At 43.4% G+C, this 24,364-nt stretch overlaps 1 protein-coding gene across 1 annotated transcript in view; it reads right to left on the bottom strand.

Annotated features, from left to right (window-relative positions):
• The window catches only part of KAT2B (lysine acetyltransferase 2B), a 128,982-nt gene that overhangs the window by 23,572 nt on the left and 81,046 nt on the right, over positions 1-24,364 (bottom strand). The window contains exons 9-13 of the mRNA XM_077268888.1: positions 23,019-23,155; positions 14,620-14,828; positions 12,583-12,709; positions 6,226-6,336; positions 1,020-1,163 (exon numbers count right to left, since the gene is read on the bottom strand). Of these exons, the coding sequence (XP_077125003.1) occupies positions 1,020-1,163; positions 6,226-6,336; positions 12,583-12,709; positions 14,620-14,828; positions 23,019-23,155 (728 nt within the window). The remainder of the gene's footprint in view (positions 1-1,019; positions 1,164-6,225; positions 6,337-12,582; positions 12,710-14,619; positions 14,829-23,018; positions 23,156-24,364) is intronic.

The raw sequence follows: 24,364 nt of genomic DNA, 5'->3' as shown, positions 1-24,364 counted from the left end.
GGAGCCTTATTTTGGAATTTAAGCACCACTCTAGTGTATTTCTTTATTTTTACCACTGGAGTGGTGCCACTAATCTAAGTTCCATGCACACAGTCTAATACTTACCAGCCGCCGTCTTGATTGGTCTTATGTGGTTGTGACCTGCCAGATTGCTCCAGTTCTTGCCGGACGATCCGGAATCACAACTCAATGTGAACGAGACCAGAATTAGGCTTTCATAGACTTACACAGAGAGACTGCGACCGTTATCTCTGACTTCTGGTAAATCAGAAGTTGCGGTCACAAGAAGGCAGAATGAGAAAGGAGCAGTGGTGGGAAGAGCTGAAGACAGCAGCGGCTAAGTATAATATTAGAGTGAGGGAACTTAGATTAGTGGCACTACTCCAGGGATGACATTTAAAAAAAAAACCGCTGGAGTGGTGCGTTAAGATAATGTGCTTGATGTTCTACAAATGTGTTTATTTGTGTAATATCGAGTTGTATACTGCCAATCGCCATATGCAAATTATCACAGACTAGTTTTTAAGGGCATCTTCTCACCCAGACTAGTCTAGCCTCGGTTGCTGCAATCAAGTTCCTTATTTGTGACTGATTTTCCTTGCACTGCCCATGTTTTCTCCTTATCCATGGAAATCTTCCACAAATACACGTCTTGGGCATGCAAAAAAAAAGACAAGCGTAGAGTCCCTGGCTTCATCCATAGATGCCCCTGAGCCCATAGTAAATGGGAGTTAATAAAATTAGAGTTACAAAGTGAGCTCCACATTAACAACATTTCTGGGGCTGAGGAGATGACAGGGTACCGTGCCGAGAAAGTCAATCATGTCCGGGGGTGGTGGGTATGACTTTAGCAACTGAGAATTAATTCACCAATTTACAACCTTCTCACTGCAGGAGAACCCTGAAAAATGTTTCTACCCTTTGCTTCAAAGTGAATGGGTGGTAAAGCCTTGGATAATCCATATTTAGGAAACTCCTCATTAACTAATATATTCCATACATGAGCACAAATACTCTACCTCTTTCTGCTTCTTAATGATGACAGAGAATTCTGTGTACGGAATTCTGGGATTTAGCTCACATCCCATTAAAGTGGCTCCTTCATAGTCCTTGATATAGCCAACGTACCTTGCTTTAGGTACTTTAATATCTTTAGAAAAGCCCTAAAATACAAGATGACGAACAGAAGAAGTTAATTCAAATAATTAGGATTGTCCTTTTCATAAAATATAACCCAATGCTGTACATAAATAAAAGAGAAAATCTTTAAACTTAAAATGTGTTATTCAAAATGTACATAAAAAATGTTTGTAATGACATTTGTTTCTATAGATGGCTTTTGCTAAACAATATAAGGACTTTTGAATTTCATTGAGATTCCCAGAAATGAATGAAAATTGGAAGTGAATTAATAGAATTTATTGTATCAGTAGAGGTCCCATCTTTTTCCTCTCTGAAGAGGCTATTTGCACATATAAAATCTTAGAAGAGCATTGCATGTCTCCTTATACCGATGCTTACGCTACCCTTTACAGCCCCTGCCAGAGACCTGTCACCCAACCAAATCAGAACTCTTCCTTTGCTCTGAAGAGGGGCAAACACTCCAAAACACGTGTCTGCAAACAGAGTTTCTGGTTTGGCTTCTTATCCTAAGTCAAGTGGCAAGGCCATTTAAAGGGTCAATGGTGTCTTTTAGGATTGCTACATCCAATAGGGGGCGCTAGAGGTACCGTTCTGATTAATGTGTCATCAGAAAATGACCTATTTTTTAAATCAGATTTTAATGTTAATTGTTGCAATTAACACTCTGGCCACTAAGGATGCTTTCACATTGCGTTCTGTGTCCCCGTCGGGGAATAATTTGAAATCCCTCCCAAACATATGTGCCAAATGAGCCACAGAATGTAACTGTGACAACAGAACAAATATGTGCTCGCTTAAAGGTGATGGAGACTGAGATGTAGTCTACTACATTTAAGTGTCTACCTCCTGTAGGTGCACACTCCTGAAATAAAGTGCATGGCAAAGCAAACATTCGCTCTGCCGTCATCATTACACTCTATGGCTCCATTGGCGCATACGTGCAGACACCGTTTTGTGGGGACTTAGAACGTATGCACCGACAGGGACACAGCACACAATATGAAAGCACCCTAAGCCTAATATTAGATTCATACATCCTGTAGGGCACATGGACATTAAAGAAGCACTCCCACCAAAATTGTTTTTCTCTTAGTATATCATATTATATGGCACTGTGCACTTACAATTGCTCATTTACCTTTCTATCCAGATAATTCTTCTCTGTTCCATTAGATCTATAACATCATGTGGTTAAAAACTGAATAGCTGAATCCTTCTAAGCTCCAAGTAGAAACAGGAGGTGAATTTTCCCTGTATGAGTCATCAGTCACTGCAAAAGTCCCTGGCAAGAAGAGGAGGGGAGCAACTGGGTCAGGAGCTGAAGAAGGGAATGATAAATGAAGGGAAAAAAAGACTTCCTGTTTCTACACAGAACAGATAAAGGAGAAGAATTAGTTGAGTAGAAAGGTAAAATGAGCAATTGTAAGTACACAGTGCTGTATAATATGATGATTGCAATACATTAAGAGGATAAAAACTTTGATGGGAGGAGGGCTTCTTTAACAGCAAAAGACTGACTCAGAACCTCTTTGTTTGTACAGAAGATGACAGAATCAAGGGAAAATTTGATTAATGCTGTGAACATTTCAACTAGAATCATGTTTTAGGCCTCATATAGACGTACTTGTTGCATGTATGTGTTGTATGCGTTTTTTTCATGGATACAGCATGAACCCATTAAAATCTATGCTGCCGTTCATATGTGTTCTTTCACAGATCATATGTCTGTGCAAAACACATGGAGACATGTCTGTTCAATTCCAGTAGAGTGATGAAAAGTGCAAATACGAGTCTATGGCTCTGTGACAAACACGCACGGCACATGGATGACATTCGTGTGCTGTCCATCTTTAAGCCCTTCACCCCTCCCTTCATCTTCCTGACCAGGCCAAATTTTACAATTCTGACCAGTGTTATTTTATGAGATAACAACTCTGGAACGCATCAGTGGATCCCACCGATTCTGAGAACGTTTTCGCGTGGCATACTGTACTTCATCATAGTGGTAACATTTGTTCAAAATAACTTGCATTTATTTGTGAAAATATTGGAAACTTGAAGAAAATTTGGAACATTTTAAAATTTTCAAAGTTTTAAGTTTTATGCCCTTAAATCAGAGTTACAGTTGTGCTCAAAAGTTTACATACCCCGGCAGAATTTTTGCTTTCTTGGCCTTTTTACAGAGAATATGAATGATAACACCAAAACTTTTTCTCCACTCATGGATAGTGGTTGGATGAAGCCATTTATTGTCAAACTACTGTGTTTTCTCTTTTTAAATCACAATGACAACCGAAAACATTCAATTGACCCTGATGAAAAGTTTACATATCCCATTTCTTAATACTGTGTATTGCTCCCCCATATGTGTGTGCTCTGTGTGAGACCTAACACCCTGCAGCAACGCCCATGATCGGTGCTAGCACCAATAGCGAGTATTTAACCTCTCTGATGCTGCTGTCAGTAGTGACTACAGAGAGGAACATTGAGCAGGGCATGGGTTCCCTGTGAGCTTCCATCAGGACAACACAATGCGATCACTTTGTCCTGATGGCCTCCATGGAGACCCCCGGCCTCAAGATGACCACGGGGTTCTTCAGGGTTCTGCAGGGAAGGTGGCTTGTGAGCGCCTGCTGAGAGCAGGAGTTGAAGTGCCTCATTCCCTGCCTGTCAGATCGCTTATCTGATACTCTGCAGTGCAGAGTGTCAGATCAGCGATCTGATATAATACAGTGATGTCTCATACTGGGACAATATAAAAAAAGTGTAAAAATATTTGTTTAAAAATCCCCAAAGAGCAAAAAAAAGAAATAAATATTCTTCTACACATACATTTATGTAAACAAAAAAATAAACAATAAAAGTACATTTGGTATCCCCGCACTATAATATGGCGGTTCTTCACTTCTGACCTTTGCACTGTGCCTCAAAAGTAGTTTACGACAACATATCGGGTATCGCTGTGATCAGGAGAAATAGTACAACAAATTTTGGGGTCCATTTTTTCCTTTTGCTCTTGTGAAAATACAAAATTTGGAGCTAAAAAAGATTTTGTATTTTCACGGCTTAATGTTATAAACTTCTGTGAAGCACCTGGGGGTTCAAGATGTTCAATACACATCTAGATAAGTTCCCAAAGGGGTCTAGTTTCCAAAATGGTGTCACTTGTGGGGGGTTTCCACTGTTTAGGCACATCAGGGGCACTCCAAACGTGACATGGCGTCCGCTAATTATTCCAGCAAATTTTGCATTCAAAAAGTCAAACGGCACTCCTTCCCTTCCAAGCCCTGCCTTGCGCCCAAACAGTAGATTTCCACCACATATGGGATATCGGCATGCTCAGGAGAAATTGCACAACAAATTGTATGGTCCATTTTGTCCTGTTACCCTTGTGAAAGTAAAAAAAAAATAGCTCTAAAGGAAAAATTTTTGGAAAGAAAAATAAACGTTTATTTTTTCCTTCCACATTCAAAACATTCCTGTGAAGCACCTGAAGGGTTAATAAACTTCTTGACTGTGTTTTTGAGCACCTTGAGGGGTGTACTTTTTAGAATGGTGTCACTTTTGGGTATTTTCTGTCATACAGGCCCCTCAAAGTCACTTCAAATGTGAGGTGGTCCCTAAAAAAAAATGATTTTACAAATTTCGTTGCAAAAATGAGAAATCGTTGGTCAACTTTTAACCCTTATAACTTCCTAACAAAAAAAAAGTTTGAATAATTGTGCTGAGGTAAAGCAGACATGTGGGAAATGTAAGGCCGGGGTCACACTTGCGAGTGTGATGCGAGAAACTCGCGCCTCAATACCCGGCACTCGGGACCTAAGCATGCGGCTACATAGAAATACATGCAGCCACGCACTCCGGTCCGAGTACTGGGTATTGATGCGCGAGTTTCTCGCATCAAACTCGCAAGCGTGACCCTGGCCTATTTATTAACTATTTTATGTGATATAACTCTCTGATCTAAAAGCATAAAAACTAAAGTTTGAAAATTGCAAATTTTCAAAATTTTCACCAAATTTTAATTTTTTTTCCCCACAAATAAACGTAAGTCATATCAAAGAAATTTTACCACTATCTTGAAGTACAATATGTCATGAGAAACAGGTTTCTGGGAGAAGGGGTTAAATATGGACGTGTGAATAAAGCCTTAAAACTGTAAAAATAGTAAAAATAAACCAGCCAGGCAGTTTGGTAGCAGAGAACTGTGTGTTTTTCCTGCTCCACTGAGCCATTCCCCGTGTTTGTGATGACCCTGGCTCATCACCTGTAATGCTATAAAAGGGGTAGGTGGTCCACAAGTGGAGGGCTTCCTGTACTCTTTGGGAAACTACTGTTTGTAGATTATTGTTCACTAAGACCACCTCTGGTGAGTAAAGATTTGCATGTTTACTTAGCCGCCAGCCAGACTAGGATTTTATGTTGTTTCCTTCATATTCCCTTTTGCTGTTATAAAGCTGGTCATGGCCAGTTGTATCAAACCTCACTAGTGTGAACTTTGTCTTGGACCCTCGGAGCTATTCCCTTAAACCTGTCAAGAGAAAAATAACCTGAACATGCTATACCCTGGCCTGGGAAAAAGTCAATGTGTAGAGAGGGAGAGGAGGTGAGCTGTGACCATCACCTTTTGTGATTGCTGGATCCTGTTATCTATTGTACATAGAGGTGTTATCATTCATTGCTATCCTCTCAGTGATGTAAATGAGACTGCTGAAACTGAAAAGTCTTGATATAGAACAGGATGAGTGAGTCTAGTACTAGTCCTATTGGCAAGTGTTAAAACTGCAAGGTTTCAGATTTTTTTTTTTTTTTATATATAGAAAGTGATAAGGGAAAAAAATCACTAACCGTATTTAAATACATTTAACATAAGACCTGTTTTTAACAACAGGTCATTTTCCGATGACACATTTTCTTTAATATAGATTATTAAATATATTATGTCAATACAAAAGATAATACATTCAATTCTACAGGTGCCAGGTCACCGGAACTGATATGCTCACCAAACCAAAATCTATTTCATGTTCCTGTAGGGTAACACATTGTGTAGGCTTTTTTAAGTGAAGCATTAAACATTACCTGTTTCTTGAAATAGCCTATTGCATATTCATCAGCATAGGTGAGGAAGTTTATTACATTATGTTTGATGTGATACTCCTTCAAATGGTTCATTAAATGAGTCCCATAGCCCTGAATGATAAAAAAATAACAGTTTACATATTGGGTGCACGCCATCATGAGATGACAATGGTTAATCATGTATTCCTGCTAACACTCCTCTCTTCTCTACGGATGAAAGACAACTACGGTATGTATTTACTGGTGAACAACCCTGTACAGATAAGTGGAACTACACTTCATTTCACTTGTCTTTGAAGAGACCCTCCAAGAGAATTCAAAATTTTCACAATACATGGTGCAAGCACAGTGACCATAGCTGGTGCCCTCCTTCCACCATTCCTCCATTTAGGTTCCCGACACATTTCATCCAAAAATGGCCACCATTGTCTCAGCCAGTATTTTGAAGAGTGCAGTAGAAAAGTCTAAGACACGTCCTCCACTGCCCTGAAATAGGTCATCACAGATCAAGTCTGTATAGGGGGTAGTGCTGGTCTTTTCTACAAAGCGTTCTTTAATATTGTTTGAGATGGTAGTGGCCATTTGGAAATGAAGATGGGGAGGGGGCAGAATTAAGGAATGTTGACAGCAAGCTTCATAGAGAGGACACCAGGAATGTTTACTATACATGCACCAAGACAAAGTTTAGTGTTCGATTTGAGTACCGTATATACTCGAGTATAAGCCGAGATTTTCAGCCCAAATTTTTGGGCTGAAAGTGCCCCTCTCGGCTTATACTCGAGTCACGGTCGGCGGCAGGGTCGGCGGGTGAGGGGGAGAGGGCACTGAGGCATACTTACCTGCTTCCGGGGCTCCTGGCGCTGTCCCTGCAGTCCCATGGTCTCCGGGTGCCGCAGCTCTTCCCCTGTTCAGCGGTCACGTGGGACCGCTCATTAGAGAAATTAATATGGACTCCACTCCCATAGGGGTGGAGCCGCATATTTATTTCTCTAATGAGCGGTGACCGCTGATAGAGGAAGAGGCTGCGGCACCGAAGACCAGCTGTCCGGGGGAAGGAGCTGGACGCCAGGAGCAGGTAAGTATTACATATTCACCTGTCCGCGTTCCACACGCCGGGCGCCGCTCCATCTTCCCGGCGTCTCTCCGCACTGACTGTGCAGGTCAGAGGGCGCGATTACGTACTAGTGTGCGCACCGCCCTCTGCCTGATCAGTCAGTGCAGAGAGACGCCGGGACGGGACGCTGAGGAGCTGCAAGCAAGAGAGGTGAGTATGTCATTGTTTTTATATTGCAGCAGCAGCAGCAGCGTTATATATGGCACAGCTTTCTATGGTACATCTATGGGACAATAATGAACGGTGCAGAGCACTATATGGCACAGCTTTCTATGGTACATCTATGGGGCAATAATGAACGGTGCAGTGCACTATATGGCACAGCTATGGGGCATTAATGAACGGTGCAGAGCACTATATGGCACAGCTTTCTATGGTACAGCTATGGGGCAATAATGAACGGTGCAGAGCACTATATGGCACAGCTATGGGGCAATAATGAACGGTGCAGAGCACTATATGGCACAGCTTTCTATGGTACAGCTATGGGGCAATAATGAACGGTGCAGAGCACTATATGGCACAGCTATGGGGCAATAATGAACGGTGCAGAGCACTATATGGCACAGCTTTCTATGGTACAGCTATGGGGCAATAATGAACGGTGCAGAGCACTATATGGCACAGCTATGGGGCCATAATGAACGGTATGGAGCATCTATTTTTATTTTTGAAATTCACCGGTAGCTGCTGCATTTTCCACCCTAGGCTTATACTCGAGTCAATAAGTTTTCCCAGTTTTTTGTGGCAAAATTAGGGGGGTCGGCTTACACTCGGGTCGGCTTATACTCGAGTATATACGGTATATATAGTATTTGCATAACGTTAGTTTAACATTTACATTTGGATTTTTTCATGACTCTGGATGGGATTATCCAGCCTCCGTCCTGGTCAGGGCAGGATTAACTAGGATTGCCTCTCTGGTTCTGGGACAGCTATTTAATGCTGCTTGTTCCTGGGTCAGGTGTGGGTGATACTTCCGTTTACTCGGCTTGTGGTTGCTGACCCAGGTTACTCTCTGTAATCGCTGTGCCTCAATGTGTGTGTGTGTGTGTGTGCTTTGCTGTGTATGACCCGGTTCTGTCCCCTGACTCCTGCCTCTGTTTTCTGCTTGGTACTGTTCTGTCCTTCCTGGATCTCTGACCCCTTGGCTTGTCTCGGTTTCCTCTTTGGTTTTGTCCCTGATACCTCACTCTCATCTGGCTTTTGACCCTCGGCCCCCATCTCACTACGTCGTTGTTCTCCGCCCTGTGCTCCGCGCTCGCAGCCTTCTCCCCGTCCTCTCGCGCAGTAGCTCTGCCCCTCTGCGGTCATGTGTGTGTCTAGTTTCTGGTCCTGTGCGCACTGCGTGCCCTGCTCCTTACACTTCTGTCCCTCGGTCCCGGACCCCTGCTTGCGCCATCTAGGTGTAACAACTCTGCTGGCATCACGGCATGGCCTCGCATCTCTCACACTATCTTACCCACTGCTCCAGGTCATGATGTGGTTTCTGTTTCATGCCAGCTCCATGTTTTGTGTCTCTGCTCTCTGCATTCTTCATGGCTGTGTGTATAGGGGGGCGGCGCCTGAACTCTCTGGTTCTTATAGGAATCAGGTGCATCTGTCTAATCTTTTCCTGACCAATTGCCAGGAGGCCTCCAGTATTTAGTGCAGCTCCACCCAGTGGTCTGGGCCTGTGCAATGTGTTAGCTCAGTTTGTGTTTAGCTGCTGAGTTTGCCAGGCCTTGCTCTGAGTTACTCCCTCTCTGGAGGCTTTTCTCTGTGCTAGTGCCTTGGTCTTGTTGTCCGCCCTCCAGGAGGCAGAATATCCTGGTCCCTGTGTCCTTGTTTCTTGTCTTGTTCCATTTCCTTGTCTGAACTTAGTCTTATCTTGGTCTCCTTGTCTGTGGCTTCCTTCCCTGCTGTGTCTTTCCTCGTGTTCTCAGTTTGCTTACACTCCGCACTCTTGCGGCTCTGCCTGCTCTGTACCTTTGTGGCTTTACCTCTGCTCCGAACTCCTGCGGTTCTGCTCCTTTCTACTCTGCTTAGCTTCTGTAGCTGCCGTAATCCCTTGCAGCAGCTCCTCTCCACATTCCTTGTGGCTTCGCTCTGCTTTGCTGCAGAAACCTCTCGCTGCAGCTCCTCTCCGTATTCCTTGCGGTTCTGCTCTGCTTAGCTTTAGTTGTTACACTTTCTCTTGCTGCTCAACCATTCCTATCCGCAGCCTTGCGGTTCTCTTCCTGTGTGAACAGGTCCCAACCTGTTCCTTCATTCTCCTTTCCTTCTGGCTTGTTTCCGTACCTACATCTCCTGTGTGAACAGGTCCCAACCTGTTCCTTCATTCTCCTTTCCTTTGGCTTGTTTCCGTACCTACATCTCCTGTGTGATCAGGTCCCTACCTGTTCCTTCATAAATCACATCAACCAGTCCTGTGTTCTCTGCCGTGCCTTCCAATTCAGTGTTCCTGCCAGTCCTGCCGTTCCTGCCATGCCTTCCAGTCCTGTGTTCCTGCCGTCCTAGCCAGTCCTGTGTTTCCTGCCAGTCCTGTGTTCCTGCCAGCCCTGTATTCTCTGCCGTGTCTCTGCCAGCCCTGTGTTCTCTGCCAGCCCTGTGTTCTCTGCCGTGTCTCTGCCAGCCCTGTGTTCTCTGCCGTGTCTCTGCCAGCCCTGTGTTCTCTGCCGTGTCTCTGCCAGCCCTGTGTCTCAGCCGTGCCAGCCTACTTGTCTGAGTTTCAGCCGTGCTCTTCTGCCAGTCCTGCCTGATGCCCGCACCAATCCTGGTGTTCCTGTCTCCCAAGTGGGATCAGCAGCCACAGCCAGACACCACCCTGGAGCAGCACCTGGCAGCTGCCTGCTGCACAAGCCTGACTGCACCATCAGGGGCTCCAGTGAAAACCCAGGCAGCTGTCATAGTCACGCCCCTTCCAGGGTAGTCTGGTTTGTGGCACAGTGGGGCCACAAACCCCCCGAGCTCACGCCCACCAGTCAGGGCATGAGCGTGACACTAGGCTTTCCACAGTGACACTGTCAGTGTAGCTACAGATTTATTGTTAATCATGTAAAAAGACATAACAGAAATTTCAGTTTGGAAGATTAAGAAGATGAGAATTTCATTTTAGATTCACTGGCTTTGTACTTTAGGTAATTTAGGTTAGTTAATACAAGCAAGTATAAAGAAGGGATGATTTCGTTCATTTGCCAAATTATGGTTTTTCTCTTTTCAATTGTGAACCTGAAAGGGTTATCCGGGACTATTTACATTTTTTTTAATGGGGCTGAGAGCTGATAGGCAAGTAGCTGCTAATTACCTGCCTATTCTACCCCGTGCCAGCTCAGAGTGATCACAGATCGCTCCTGCTTGCGAGTCTGCTGCTTCACGTCCACAGAGCAGGTCTTCCCCTTCTGGGCTGCTTTGTCGATCGGGCATGACTGCCGACATCATACTGATTCATACCCGGGTCTACGAAGTTAGGCAGTGGGAGGACATTTATTAATCAACTTGACATCAACAGTGACTCAAGACCCTTTAGCAGAGAGGAAGAAAAACAGATGCCCTGTCAACATGACATCACTAGAAGCATGATCGGCGCCAGGCAATACAGGTAGGTAGTTACCAACTCCTTGTCTGTAAGTTATTAGGCCCATAAGAGAAAAATGAAATATTCCTGGATAACCCATTTAATAAGTATGGAAATTTAGGATTACACTTAGTTTGTCTATGGTTTTATTTGCTTAAAAACTCAGGCATAGGTAAACATAATATTTAAGGGTGGTTCCCATCTTATCAAGTTATCAACCATTGCTCGACTATCTCCGGTAGTCCTGTAGATATTCGCCATTGATACATTCCCATGGGAATCGGGTGACCTACAGCAAGCAGCAAATTATCACCTGATAACTTGCTAACATGAGAAAACCCACTTAAAAGAATTGTGTCATCAAGATAACTCCTTCCATATGTCCTATGACACAGATGTCATAGAGAAGTCCTCCTGTAAAAGTACAGCTGAACGAGATGGATCAATGTGATCAGCTAAGAACTAAGACTAGGAGAAATGAATTTGGCACAACCATCCAATGATAAAACTTTGATTTATTACAAAACCATTAAAAACAGAAGGATCCAAGGAAACCGTGTTAAAACCTAACGCGTTTACAGCTTATCCTATGGCTAAGGGTACCTGCATTGCACCGGAAATGTGAGAGGTTTTAACACAGTTTCCTTGGATCTTTCTGTTTTTAATGGTTTTTGAATAAATTGAAGTTTTATCGTAGAATGGTTGTGCTGAATTCCATCCTTTTTTTTCTCCTCTCTGAAGCTGAGCTTCACCAGCATGAGCGGCACCCTTCACCCAGATTTCTACCATGGACACCGATTACTACGCAGCGTCATGGGGTCCATTCCTTCCCCTCCTTAAGCGCTGAGACTAGTTGTGTTCACGAGACAATACACGTTTTATGTATATTGGAATCATTTTTTTCCTTTTTGTAAATGTTTTCACTGTATTAGCAGTAACAGTAAGCCTCAATGAGTTGTCCAGGCATACAATAATATTCACTGGATAGGTCATCAATGTCAGATCGGTACAACACCCGTCGCTGATTAGCTGCTGTTAGCTACGGCAGGGGTCAAATGTGAACAGAGAACGGAGCCGAACAGCACAGCTCCATACAATTTGTAGTGACTGCTGCCGGGTACTGCAGAAGCTGCTCCTTTTTTAAAATATGGCAAGACAACTCCTGTAAAATTGCTTCCAATTCTCCTACATCCTCTATTTTCAGAAGAACACCGATCCTCGTCATCCTGACTTTCTGGTTGTTGGGATAGGGGGCGGAGAAGTCCGGACTGAGTGAGAGTTCAGGCTAGTGGCATCATTGAGCTCCTGGCCTGTGTGCGTCTCTGCAGTTTTGGAAGGTCAGTGAGTCTGAGGATCAGGAGATAACCACAAGTTCCAGTGATTGCATCTGGCCTCAGGTCAGTGCTTAAAAGCTCAATTTGAAAGAGCTTGCGAGCATGGCAAAAGTTTATCGACCACTCCTAGACAGCAGAAGTAAACAATAAATAAGAAAAGTAGGGTGAATCAGGAGAATGGGGGTATATTTTAATAAGAAGTGTTTTGCAACATTTTTTTTTTACACTTTGTAAATATGATCATCTAAGAAGATGGGAAAATCCCTTCATTATATTTAGTAGACTACAATGTACCATTTCTCTCGTTAAATGGAGCATGTTTCAGGGCACAATGAGGGTGGACGGGTTCCTACCTTTACTTGTTCATTTGATGTCACTGCACAGAAAACGATTTCTGTGAATCCTTGACTTGGAAACATCCGAAAGCAGATTCCCCCAATTACGCGGCCATCTTTGATTAAAGCAAGTGTTTTGTGTTTTCTGAAGAAAAAAAAACGGAATGTTTAACTACTGTGATATATCCACAATCTGATGCACAAATGAATATACATATCACTTGTCAATGACAGAGCAAGATATAATTTAACCAATGTAAGTAGTTATTGAAAAGGATTATTATTTGAATTTGAAAGATAATAAGCTTAAATTCTGATTTGATAAAATGTCCCTAGAGCCATAGAAGCCGATTCATCAAAGTTTTTGTGCTGTAAAACTGGTGTAAAAGCTTTGAAAAGTCGCCAAACTTTGTTACTTAAGGTGTAATTTGCCTGTTTGACTTAGCTCTGCCAAAATGGGCTGAGCTGGGGGTGTGGTTGTGCCTAGCCGTTACATTAATCAAAAGCGCCAGAGCTTTGTTCGCCAGAAATGCTACTCCAAAGGCAAACACGCTACTTACTAGAGTCGCTATGACGCGTACCTCTTAATGAATTCAGCACCTTCTATTTCAGAAAGGCGCGATTGTGTGCTACGTCAGTCTTAACAAATTGGCCACAGAGTGCTTAATCAGGGTATATCTTCCAGCATAGAGGGCGTATCCTCCAATTACTGTACATACCTAGATTCTATCTAAACACATTTGTGTCATAATGACAAAAATAACCCTGTACTCCCTAGAGGAAGCAATGTCTTATCAGTGTTTTAGTCAATTCACACCTCAAAAAGATTCTGTCATCATGTTCATGATGCCTGAACCATAATGCATACAAACAGTGGCATGTAAAAGTTTGGGCACCCTTGGTCAAAATTACCGTTATTGTGAACAGTTAAGCAAGTTGAAAATAAAATGGCATACTGAACACCAAATGACTCAGAAGGCTGACTATTTACCTTCTAAACTCCACCTTGGAGATATGGTGAACAGCCTCCCACCCGCTCTTCAGCTGTTCCTCCCTCAGCACTTAATGTGCTGGAGCAAACTTCCAGGTTTCAAATCACTGAAGCCAAATACCTCAGTGAAACATATCTCCCCTTCAGTACTTTGCCAGTGACTTTGTCACATGAGAAACCTGCCTATTAACTGGACCAGGGAGAGAAGACAGCCACCTGGCTTGCTTTTCAAAGCATATTTCCTAGAGCAGTGAGGGCTGAAGCCGGCTGCAGACCGCATTGGACTAAACAGCCAAGACACATAGTTCCCGTCCAGAATGTCAAAGTTCTGTATGTTGTCTCTACCATGCTGCAGTATTCCAGTGTCTGCTGCCCGTGATTTGGGAAGCATGAATCTGATGACTGATTCCCTTTATGGGGTTTTTAAATGTATTCTTGATACAAGACCATATACCAAACCAATGTATTTTAATTACCAAAGGACTACAAAAGTTCCAGCTCCATAATTGGTCTCAAATCAAGACAGCTTCCAGTGATGTGCTTGACACCAAATTCTATCTCCTGTGCCAGCCACAACATCAGTATGAAGGCTGATTGCTTAGTCCAATAGCTAAGCCATCCCTGTATCTGCCTGAGCTTCATCCATGACACAGAAGGGGGGGTGGCAGAACTATTGCAATAAACAGCCAGCCTCAGCTGCAGGGGCCACAGGTAAAATTGGGACAGTTGTGGAGCTTTGGTAACAAAAGTACATAAGTAAGTTGTATAGAATTGCAACAAGAAGCATATTTTTTGAAGCAGGCAGCAACATTAAGATACAATACCTGCAGGTAAAATGTCACAAAGAGATTAATCATATTGGATATAAATACCGGTATAATGAAAAAAACTCCCAATTTAATAAAGGTTTGCGGAACTGGGTTTTATTTTTTACTTTATGGCTTTAAGACAGTACATCATAAACTGCGCAATAAAATAAAATATAGTCATGCATCTGTCAACAAGAGAAATATCAAAAATGAAATGTATTTTTCAGTTCATAGCATAGATAATAATTTACTCACGGATCAAAGACAAGGCGGGTGATATACTCCTTAGGCATCCTAGGCAGCTGGTGTGAGAAGACATTTTGTAAACCAATGAGCCAGATCATGATCTTCTTGTTTGGTTTCTGGTTTAGAGAATTTCCAACCACATGAAACTCAATTACTCCCCTACGTTCCTCCAGCCTGGCTGCCTCATCTCTGGCAGAAATTGCGGATAGGAAGCTGGTCTTATGGAAAAGAAAACATAAAAGCTGGAGCACAGTACGAACCAAAGGGAGTAATATTGAGAATTAGTCGTAAAACTACACTCCTCAACATTGAAATTGCAACACCAAGACGGAGAATCACAGAATGGATAGAAATGTTAATGTTATGTAAATAATGAAAAAATGGAAACAACATTTTCAAAATATCTGGGTTTATTTAGTAACGAGCATGAGCACCACACACAGAAAAATACGCACTTACATGTTTTGCTTGCGGTCAGGCCATATGCACACGTTCAGTATTTTTCGCATTTTTTCGCTATAAAAACGTGATAAAAATGCAAAAAAACCGCAAAAAAACCGCTTACATATGCCTCCCATTATTTTCAGTGTTTTCCGCATTTCTTGTGCAAATGTTGCATTTTTTTCCGCGAAAAAATCGCATCGCGGAAAAAAAAGCAACATGCTCATTAAATTTGCGGAATTGCGGGGATTCCGCACACCTAGGAATGCATTGATCTACTTACTTTCCGCATGTGGCTGTGCACACCATGCGGGAAGTAAGCAGATCATGTGCGGTTGGTACCCAGGGTGGAGGAGAGGAGACTCTCCTCCACGGACTGGGCACCATATAATTGGTAAAAAAAAAGAATCAAAATAAAAAATTGTGATATACTCACCTTCGATGGCCCCCGGAGTCTTCCCGCCTCTCATCGGTGCATGCTGTCGCTTCCGTTCCTATAGATGGTGTGTGTGAAGGAACTGCGATGACGTCGCAGTCACATGACCGCGACGTCATCGAAGGTCCTGCACACACACACCATCTATAGGAACGGAAGCTGCTGAGGAGATCGGCTGTCTGCAGGTGAGTATAACCATTTTTTTTATTTTTTTTTATTATTTTTAAACATTCTATCTTTTACTATTGATGCTGCATAGGCTGCATCAATAGTAAAAAGTTGGTCACTCTTGTCAAACACTATGTTTGACAAGTGTGACCAACCTGTCAATCAGTTTTCCAAGCGATGCTACAGATCGCTTGGAAAACTTTAGCATTCTGCAAGCTAATTACGCTTGCAAAATGCTAAAAAAAAAAACGCAAAAAAAAAAACGGGAAAAAATGCAAAAAAAAAAAAATGCGGATTTCTTGCAGAAAATTTCCGGTTTTCTTCAGGAAATTTCTGCAAGAAATCCTGACGTGTGCACATACCCTCAGTGATTTTATTATTGATTTTCCTAGGACTGTTGAGCCTCGATAAATGCACTTGGGCATGCAAATCATCAAGATCCACTGATGGCAGCTCCTTTTCTAATTACCAACCAATGATGTCCCAGATGTGCTCGATGGGAAACAAATCCGAAAATAATGCAGGCTATGGTAGCATGCTTAGGCCATGCAAGCAGCTCACCGTAGCTCAAGCAACATTTGCAATGGGATTGTAGTGTTAAAAAATTCCTTCTGCAAACACTTTGAATAAATGACTGTACTTGCTGGTTCCATGAATGAGACGGTAGTGTACTACATGTGAAATTGGACGTCATATACCAAGCCTAAGGTTGTTAAACAGTGTCCACACAAACCATAAGAAGGCATTTGTATATCCAGCGTCGCAAAAGCTAACATGATGCAGAGCAAGAGGACAATGGAGGCTGCTATGGAGGTCCATCCTCTTCAGCTAAAAGTCCTACCATGGATGAATCATTCCCGGACCTATAGCATACCGAGCACATCTTCGATATCACTGGTCGGCAATTTCAATGGGAGTTGCCGACAGCAGATCTTTATAGTTCTTGCCCGATTGCATTTAGCGTGGCAAAACATTCCTCAGACAATCATTAATGACCGCACTGATAAGAAGTATGAGTGTTTCTGCACGTGACACTCATATTTGATACTGAATAAATCGAGATGTTTTGAAAACATGTTTTTCCATTATTTACATATCATTAACATGTTTATCGATTCTGTGATTCCCATAATTCTGCAACTTTTCAGTCTGGGGTTTTGCAATTTCAATGTTGAGGAGCGTACAGTATATGACTTTATACCAGCTGTGGACATAAAAATACATTCTGGTGACTTTAAAGAGGGTTTCCCACAAACACAGTTCATTTTAAAGAAGTTGTCCACTACTATAACCTTTTTTTTTTTTTTTCATAAATCTTGCTATTATGGGCCACTGAAAACATCTACTGTGTTTATTTTAGCAATATTACCTTTTATCATGCTGTAGCAGCACATTTTAGTGCTGGATTCAGCTCTCATGGGGTTAATCGACAACTTCCTTTCTCCTGAGTCATTGTGCTCTAATACTACAAGTTCCATGATGCATTGCACTGCTACTAAGCCTGAACCTAGCACACCCACTCCAAAACACACCCAAACCCCTCCCTCCTCTCCCTCCTCTATCTTCAAAAAGATTTGTGATGTCATTTCTGTCCAACCTCCTCTTTTACATTTGTCCAACCCACACTCCATTACACACAGATAGATAGATAGATAGATAGATAGATAGATAGATAGATAGATAGATACATACAGATATATATCTATCTGTGTCTATTTCCATAGATATGTCCATATCCATGTTTCTAAACCCCTTCACCCCCTGGAGCTTTTTTGTTTTCGTTTATCGCTCCCCTTCTTTCCAGAGCCATAATTTTTCCGTCAGTATGGCCATTTGAGGGCTAATCTTTTGCGGAACAAGTTCTACTTTTGAACGCCATCATTGGTTTTAGCATGTCATGTAGCAGAAAATGTGAAAAAAATTCAAAGTGCGATGAAATGGCAAAAAAGTCCAATCCCACACTTGTTTTTTGCTTGGCTTTTTGGCTAGGTTCACTAAATGCTAAGGCTGTGTGCACACGTTGCGGATCTGATTGCAGATCCGCAGCGTTTTTTGCTGCACTGAATTGCATCAAATCCGCAGTGTAGTGCACAACCAATGTAAGTCTATGGGAGCCGCAGACTTGTGCACATGCTGCGGAAAAAGCCGCACCGAAACCGCACCAAGAACTGCATCAAAACCGCACCAAAACTGTATCAAAACCGCACCAAAACTGCAAAACTGCACCAGGTTTTGATGCAGTTTTTGGTGCAGTTTTGATGCAGTTTTTGGTGCAGTTTTTATGCTTTTTTTGGTGCGGTTTATGAGCGGTTTTAATGCCGTTTTTGGAAATAAGTAAATAAACGGAAAATGTGCATGATTTGAATGGAAACATGCATGAAAAAACGGATTCCAAGGCCGGATTCATCATTTCACAGCTCAGTTTCATACTTTTTTTGCCGGATCCGTCGCTGTGCGTTTTTTCGCCAGACAGAAAAAACGTTCCTCTGTATGTGTTTTCCATCCGGCTGAAACAGCTTTTTTGACGGATCCGGCAAAAAACGGATGAAACTCTATGAGAAAAAGACGGATCCGTCGGAAAAAAATGGATCCGTTTTTTTCAAAACTCGCCGGATTGTGCCTCACGGCAAAAACCTGATGTGTGAAAGCACCCAAATATATGGATAGATACATCTATGTATCTATAGATATATCTATAGATAAATATATCTATAGATAGATATATCCATAGATATATAATAGAAAGGCCGATGTTTCTATAAGGCTACTTTCACACTTGCGTTTTTCGCAATCCGTCTTTTTGGGAAAAAAACGGATCCTGCAAATGTGCTCGCAGGATGCGTTTTTTACCCATAGACGTGTATTAGTGAAGGATCGCGACGGATGGCCACACGTCGCGTCCATCGTGCAACGGATGCGTCGTGTTTTGGCGGACCGTTGGCACATCCGTCACGTCTGCCATTTTCTACCGCGCATGCGCGGCCAAAACTCCGCCCCCTCCTCCCCGGACTTCAGAATGGGCAGCGGATGCGTTGAAAAACTGCATCCGCTGCCCACGACGTGCACAAATTCCACAACGTGCGTCGGTACGTCGGCCCGATGCATAGCGATGGACCCGTGCCGACGCAAGTGTGAAACAGGCCTTAATGAGCGTTTAATTTAATAAAAAACTGAAAAAAACGGCGTGGGCTCCCGCGCAATTTTCTGCGCCAGAGGGGGAAAGCCGACGGCCGAGGCCAATATTTGTAGCCTGCTATGAATATCAGCCCGCAGCTGTCTGCGTAGCCTTTACTGGCTATTAAAATAGAGGGACCCCCCAAAAAAAATGACGTGGGGTCCCCCTATATTTTATAGCCAGAAAGGCTACGCAGACAGCTGCGGGCTGATATTCATAGCCTAGAGAGGGGCCATGGATATTGGTCCCCCCCCCCCCCGGCTACAAATACCAGTCCGCAGCCACCCCAGAAATGGCACATCTGTAAGTCTACGTTCACATTAGCGTTCAGCGCCGCAGCGTCGCCGCATGCGTCATGCGCCCCTATATTTAACATGGGGGCGCATGGACATGCATTGTGCTGCGTTTTGCGACGCATGGGTTTTTTTGGCCGCAAGCGTTGGGCGCAGAGGACGCAGCAAGTTGCATTTTTTTTGCGTCCAACTTTCGGCCAAAACGGACGCATGCGTCGCAAAACGCAGCGTTTTAGCGTGCGTTTGTTGCGTTTTTGTTTGCGTTGTGCGTTGCGTCTCCGACGCTGCGGCGCACAACGCAAATGTGAACGTAGCCTTAGATGCTCCAATTCCAGCACTGAGGCTGGTTTCACACTTGCGTTTTTGGACGCTGCGTTTTAGCGCTAATAAACGCATGCGTTTTTTTCCTATACTTAACATTAAAAACGCATGCGTTTTTGAACGCGCGCGTTTGTTTGCGTTAAAAACGCATGCGTTTTTATAGAAAAAAAACAGAAAAACCACTGAAAAACCACCCACCCCCATCAGGGTGATAAAGGGATCCAAACCCTAACCCTACCCCTAACCTCACCCCTAACCGTTTAATGAACATTTTATGACAGTGCCACGATATTTCAGTGCCACGTATATAAGTGCCACGTATGTGCCACGTATGTAAGTGCCACGTGCCACGGATGTAAGTGTCACGTATGTAAGTGCCACGTGCCACGTATGTAAGTGCCACGTATGTAAGTGCCACGTATGTAAGTGCCACGCGACACGTATTTCAGTGCCACGTATTTCAGTGCCACGTATTTCAGTGCCACGTATTTCAGTGCCACGTATTTCAGTGCCACGTATTTAAGTGCCACGTGCCACATATTTCAGTGCCACGGATTTAAGTGCCACGTATGGAAGTGCCACGTGCCACATATTTCAGTGCCACGTATTTCAGTGCCACGTATTTCAGTGCCACGGATTTCAGTGCCACGTATGGAAGTGCCACGTGCCACATATTTCAGTGCCACGGATTTCAGTGCCACGGATTTCAGTGCCACGGATGTAAGTGCCACCTATGTAAGTGCCACGTATTTCAGTGCCACGTATTTCAGTGCCACGTGCCACGGATTTAAGTGCCACGTATGGAAGTGCCACGTATTTCAGTGCCACGTATTTCAGTGCCACGTATGTAAGTGTCAGTATTTAAGTGCCACGTGCCACATATTTCAGTGCCACGGATTTAAGTGCCACGTATGGAAGTGCCACGTGCCACGTATTTCAGTGCCACGTATGTCAGTGCCACGTATGTAAGTGCCAGTATTTAAGTGCCACGTGCCACATATTTCAGTGCCACGGATTTAAGTGCCACGTATGGAAGTGCCACGTGCCACGTATTTCAGTGCCACGTATTTCAGTGCCACGTATGTCCGTGCCACGTATGTCAGTGCCACGTATGTCAGTGCCACGTATGTCAGTGCCACGTATGTCAGTCACGTTTACGGTTAGGGTTGATGTCACCGCTCTATAGGACCCTCAGTGACACTGACAGGAGGCAATGGCTCCTGCAGTGTATCACTGAGGTTACTAAAGTTCACTGGTCTCACTTTATGGCAAAAAGCTGCGTGGGAACTTTCTCATACAGCATGCCATAAAGTGAGACTAGGGACTATTTTCTCACAGGGGCGTAGGAATACATTGTGGGGAATACATTGTGGAAGGATACCTTCCTCCCCTCATTGTGTTCCTGGAGCCCCTGGAGAGTGGTTGCATCAGCAGAGGCTCCTGCTCTCCACGGGAGATCGTCGAGGGACACTCGTTTTAATTGGATTTCTGCGGATCAGGGAGTATATTGTTTGTTTATTATTTTAATATTTTTTACAGATGACAATGGCTTCGGGGATCAAAGTGACAAGTGATGGTGAGTATGTACTCTATGTTATATGTACTGTATGTCTGTATGTATGTACTGTATGTATGTACTGTATGCGCATGTCGTCGCATGGCGCATGTCGTCGTATGCAGCATGTCGTCGCATGGCGCATGTCGTCGCATGCAGCATGTCGGCGCATGCTGCATGTTGTTGCATGGTGCATGTGGTCGCATGGCGCATGTTGTCGCATGTTCTGTATGTGTGTATGTACTGTATATGTGTGTTTTTTTTGTTTTGTTTTTTACATTCAACACATTAGCCGGATGATGGGACTACTACTGTCCCATCATTGGCTAATGTGTCACTGACTGTTACTGTAGCAGGCAGAGCACGATGGGACTTGTAGTCCCATCGGACAATGCCTGCACACAGAGAGACACACACACACACACACACACACACACACACCAAAGACCACCCCACCCCCCGCAGCAGACCCAGCACATACCGGCACCGGCAGCAGAGCCCCGGCCCCCACATACCGGCGCAGAGCCCCGGCGCTGTACCCACATTCCGGCGCTGGCACGCAGGGCACCGGCGCCGGCCCCCACCCCCACATGCCGGCGCAGAGCCCCGGCGCTGTACCTACATACCGGCGCTGGCACGCAGAGCACCGGCGCCGGCACGAACATACAGACCCCAGCGCCCGCACCTTCATCATCCCTGCCTAGCCCCGCCCGCCCCCAGCACAGCCCCGCCCGCCCCCAGCACAGCCCCGCAGGCAGCCACCAGCCCCGCCCACAGCCCAGTCACTCTTGATGAGTGACTGCTGACTGTGCGGCTGGGACACACCTGCTGCTGACGTCACGTCAATTTCCAGAGCCTGGAAATTGACGTGACGTCGGCGGAAATAAGCGGCGGCTGAAGCCTGGGGGTCACGTGACCCGGACTCAGCCGCCGCTACAGCGCCGCTCACAGGCAAAAACGGCAACAAAAGGTATTTGCACAATTCATCAGGGGCCCCGGGGGGATACATTGGGGGGTTAGTTGAAAGTAGTGGACAACCCCTTTAATTAATAGATCTTGAAAAAAAATTAGTTCCACAATTGGATGTGTTTAAAAAAATGTTCCTGTGCTGAGATAATCTTATAAATGTGCCCCTGCTGTGTACTGTGTACTGTCTGTGTATGACCCTGTAGGAACATGGTCTGATGGTACCACAGCTCCTGGGCAGGGGAGGAAGCAAGAGAGTATGTGACCCCTTCTTAGTAGGCAACAATCTATTTTACAAGGCTCTTAGCACTTTTTGCAACAAATCATGTTCATTTTTCCTGATTAGGAATTCGGTACTATTTCACTTTGATCATGGAACTTTAACAACAGATGTACCATCATCTCAAGGGCCCATTTACTTATTTATTTATTCACTTTTTCAACACATTGCACTTTTTATGAGCCCATTTGTTCTATTAAATGATCATATGTATCTGAACAGCTGAGGATTATATTCCCTAGGAATTTTTGAGTGCTGATAAAGTCCTTAATCTATAATTTCATTGCCCTTTAGCTACGTTTTTAATGAAATACCCTTATGTTTAAAAATCTTGTCTGATAGAAATATTTTTACCATGTTAAACAATAAAATATTTGTAATTTTATCTTTCCTTGTTCATGCCTCTTTATCCCTTTAAGATATTGGGATATTGTGTTTAGACACCCCATATTGTGTGATCAGGATTCATCAACATTGTAATAAATATGAGCAATACATTTCTCTTAGTGTAGTGCATCTTATGTCTGATGACGGGTTTGGACCAAAAGCACATTACACAATGCAATAAAGTTTTACTACAAATTAAAATATCTTGACATATCACTTTACTGTAAGTTTCTAGAGGTTTTTTTTATAGGATCTTGTAGTGATTTCTAAAAACATGCTAAAATTGCATTTAGACTGTGAGCCCCATCGGGGACAGTGATGAAGTCTGTAAACCGTGGAAATGAATGGCTCTATGTAAGTAAATAAAATACATTTCATCCATTTACCTCTGGACCCAGCATGGCAGCAGGATCAGTGATCGTTGACATGACCTCATTGATTAATTCAATAGGAATGTCTCCTACAACTCTTGGTTTCTTGGCATCTTCTCCACTATAAGGTTCGCTACTTTTTCTTTTATCTCCTGTGACAATACAAATGTAGTTCTTGGATTACATTTACACCTAAAGGCTATCTTTTTCATCATAATTTATATAGACGTCATTAAAAAAAAAAATGTCACAGTGTCTGCAAGTCCTTTACCTATAGTAGCTGAATGCTCATGAACATTTGTACACATCCGTCATAGCTCCTGCTCCTGACAGGTCTTCTCTCAATATAAAGCTCCATTCACACAAACTTATTTTCTGTCTGTGTGTATGATGGACCGCACATGGCCAGCACACAGACAGTTGGAACCTATGTGCTAGTGTGCATGAGAAATTTTCCATCTTATAAGGAACTGCAGCATGCACTAATGATGTGGTATGTTATAAGGATCAGGCTAGTGCATCTCAAAGTGGGCCACATCTATGTGGCCAAGTACACAGAGAAGCAAACAAAGTGCTCACTGCACTTTAATTATCTTTATAACACTTGTAATTCTGTGTGACAGGAGCTGCTCCTCACTGCAACCCCTCCCATCCCAACCTCCTTCCTGATAATAGCAGAGGGTGTGGACTGTGGCTGGCTTTTCTTAACTGCCCTCCCCATGATATTTGTCTCTATCTAGTCCAAGAACAGGGGGTGTGCTCCCTTTTAGTAGCATTCATGTCAACAAGAAGATGAAAATACATGCTGGGATCCTCTGCTGTACAAGCCATGACAGTGCATAATATAAGTTGCCTAGGTAAAAAAAAAAAAAAATCATGCGATAAACACCACACCTAGAGAATGATGCTTTCGCAAAAAGGCAAGGAAGAAAAAAATGCTTAAAATAAAAAATAAACAAAACAAACCGAAAACTTTTTAAGCATTTCATATTTTATTACTGACTTGTCAACACTTGGCCCAAGAGACTTCCATAATTAAACTGCAATAAATTTACAGTATAATGCTGCTTTTCCATGCACCAATCACACACTGAAAGTACATCCTACGGATATTACAGAAGCACTTCCATCAAAGCTTATATCCTCTTAAAAAATTGCAATCATCATATTATATAGCACTGTGCACCAACAATTGCTCATTTTGCCCTTCTACCTAGTTAATTCATCACGCAATTAAAAACTTACTAGCTGAATCCTACTAAGCTCTATGTAGAAAAAGGAGGTCAATTTTGTCTCCACAAGTCATGAGTCAGTGCAAAAGTCTATGGCACGGCGGAGGAGCATAGCAGCTGGGTCAGTAG

The sequence above is a fragment of the Ranitomeya variabilis genome, chromosome 6 (genome assembly GCF_051348905.1).
Source record: "Ranitomeya variabilis isolate aRanVar5 chromosome 6, aRanVar5.hap1, whole genome shotgun sequence".
Lineage (NCBI taxonomy): Eukaryota > Metazoa > Chordata > Amphibia > Anura > Dendrobatidae > Ranitomeya > Ranitomeya variabilis.
The sequence above is the reverse complement of the archived record's forward strand: the minus strand, read 5'-3'. Positions and strand labels throughout refer to the sequence as shown.